The following is a 2,500-nucleotide window of genomic DNA, read 5'->3' on the forward strand; positions in this document are numbered from 1 at the left end:
AGAGTTTTATAAAGGTTTAGGTTTTTAAAAAAACGTAGCTTGTCGGTTTCCATAGCAACAACTGCGTGGTCAAACCGGTTGTTTAAACCAGCGCAACGGTACCCGTTCAGGAGAAGACTTCCACTGTGGAAAAGCGCTTCTAAGCCAGAAGCCGCAGCAGCATTCTTGTATTCTTATATTCAACCGTTGACCCTTTCATGTTCTGCCGTCCATTAATTTCCTCTCCCAGGTCTGATCACAACCACCTCGAGGAAGCTGGACCGAGAGCAGCAAGCGGAGCACTTTCTAGAGGTACGCCATATCGAAGCCCGACGCATTGTCACACACAAAACTAAATCTCTTTGTCTCGGCCTCTCGTTAATTATCAGGCCCAGCCAGCTGTTTCCACCCTCTGCCTTCGCCACGCATGTGACGTTAAAACCGCGCCAACTCCATCAGGCTCTGGACGCCTCATAAACTCAGATGAATGGCGGTAGTTTGAGAGAGCCCCACGTGTGGAGGATTTCTCTGACTCTAATCATTCTTCACGGGTTATCTCCTCTAGTCAGGAGATTTTTTTTCAAGAAAGAAGGGAGGCTGCTCTGCGTGGCATTGGATAAACCCCAGACTTTGAGCAGCGGCACACAGATAGATCTGTGATTAGCGCTTGCTGTAACTCCGTCTGCAGCGCCGCATGTTGATGAACTTGTTAATATGACTTTCCACGGCGCCAGCCACAAACTATCGCCTCCGCCCGTCGGGAGACTTGTATACATATTCAGTTCCGCTGAATTCCTAAGCAGCGCCTTGTCCCCTCCGCATAACAGCATGAGGAACACGTCCGGAGCCCGCGCGGTACTCTGTCCTTGCCAGCGGTGACTTTGCGATGCCGTTCCTCAAGTCAACAAGCTTTATATTACTTTTTAAGATCTGAATAAAATATCAGTGTACACACTATACACTGTGACAATACCCCCCAACCCCCCACCGCCCCCCCCCCCCCCCCCCCCCCCCCCCTCTGAACCTCACAGTAAAGGGAAGAGACGATGAATCTCAAGAACTAGAATAAACACTGCATATATGTATCACCAAGCAGATGGACCGCTGAAGGGCACGGTAGGGTGTCTGTGTTTTTTAGGAGTTCATGCCGTCGCCCTTTTTGATGACCCTACCCACCCACGTTTAGACACGATGGGTTTTTAATAGGAGTGCCAGTTGACCAGATGTCCCCAGAATGAGTGTGCAGGCCACCCTGCCCCTCATAGCACCCCCACGGCGGCCCGCCCACCGCGCGATTGGTCCCGGCTGCCTCTGATTGATCGCGATCAGAGAGCCCCGGCCTCTGGTAGATCAATGATGCAGCGAGGGGGGGGGGGGGGGGGGGGCGCCTCCAGCACACACAGCGGGTCGCTATTGTCGGTGTCACCGCAACATCACACAGATGGTTGGCTCTTTGAACGGGCTGCTCTGGGATCAGTCGTGCACTGGGGGTTGTCGCAGGGCTGGGGACACGCGTGCGTCACCGCGACGCAGTCGTCAGAATACTAGACGAGGTGGATGTTAATTATAGTGAAATGTGATGTGTAGACCATCATGGTGCTGGTATGCTGATATACAAATATCATATACAAACCTGTTTTGTGGTATTGTGTGCATGCATGTGTGTGGGTGAATTTGTGTGTGTGTGTGTTTGTAAGTGTGTGTGGGTGTGCCCATGAGTGCGTGTGCACGTGTCATTGTGTGTGTATGCGTTTGTGTTTGTGTAATTATGTGTGTGTGTGTGTGTGTGTGTGTGTGTGTGTGTGTGTGTGTGCGTGTGTAGGTATATGTGTGCATGTGTAATTGTGTGTGTGTGTGTGTGTGTGTGTGTGTGTGTGTGTGTGTGTGTGTGTGTGTAAATGTGAGTCGGTGTGTGTTTGTGCACATCTACTCCACTCATACACCTGCGTATCCCAGGTGACGGTGATCGACGGCCCGGTGACGACCAGGCAGTCCACGGTGTGGGTCAGAGTTCACGTCCTGGACCAGAACGACAACCCGCCCTTCTTCCCCGAGGCAGCCTATCGCATCAGCCTCCCGGAGCGCGACCGCAACAAGCGCGGCGACCCCGTGTACCGCGTGTTCGCGTACGACCCCGACCTGGGCGCCAACGGCAACATCACCTACAGCATCGCCGACGGCAACGCCGACGAGAAGTTCACCATCGACCCCCGGACCGCACTGGTGTCGTCCAGGAAGATGGTGACGGCGGGGGCGGCGGACGTCCTCACGGTAAGTGGGTGGCGGCGAGGGCCGAGCGGAGATCAAGGAGAGCGGATAGGGAGATTCAGATTCATGATTAGCAAGCTAGAATGAGCTCGTCTCGTGGGGTTTTAGTCTTTCAACATATTGAATTTCAATTAATTGAAAATTTATTTTTTGTAAAGATAATAAACAATAGTATAAAATGATGGAACAAGTGGACAGTTACAATTAAGTACTATTTAGAGCAATGAAAAGCACAAATGAAAATAAACTTTTT

The 2,500-nt window shown here is 51.7% G+C and overlaps 1 protein-coding gene across 1 annotated transcript in view; it reads left to right on the top strand.

Annotated features, from left to right (window-relative positions):
- Positions 1 to 2,500, top strand: part of fat3b (FAT atypical cadherin 3b) — a 68,468-nt gene that overhangs the window by 15,237 nt on the left and 50,731 nt on the right. The window contains exons 6-7 of the mRNA XM_030361056.1: positions 230 to 291; positions 1,936 to 2,250. Of these exons, the coding sequence (XP_030216916.1) occupies positions 230 to 291; positions 1,936 to 2,250 (377 nt within the window). The remainder of the gene's footprint in view (positions 1 to 229; positions 292 to 1,935; positions 2,251 to 2,500) is intronic.

The sequence above is a fragment of the Gadus morhua genome, chromosome 7, assembly GCF_902167405.1.
Source record: "Gadus morhua chromosome 7, gadMor3.0, whole genome shotgun sequence".
NCBI lineage: Eukaryota > Metazoa > Chordata > Actinopteri > Gadiformes > Gadidae > Gadus > Gadus morhua.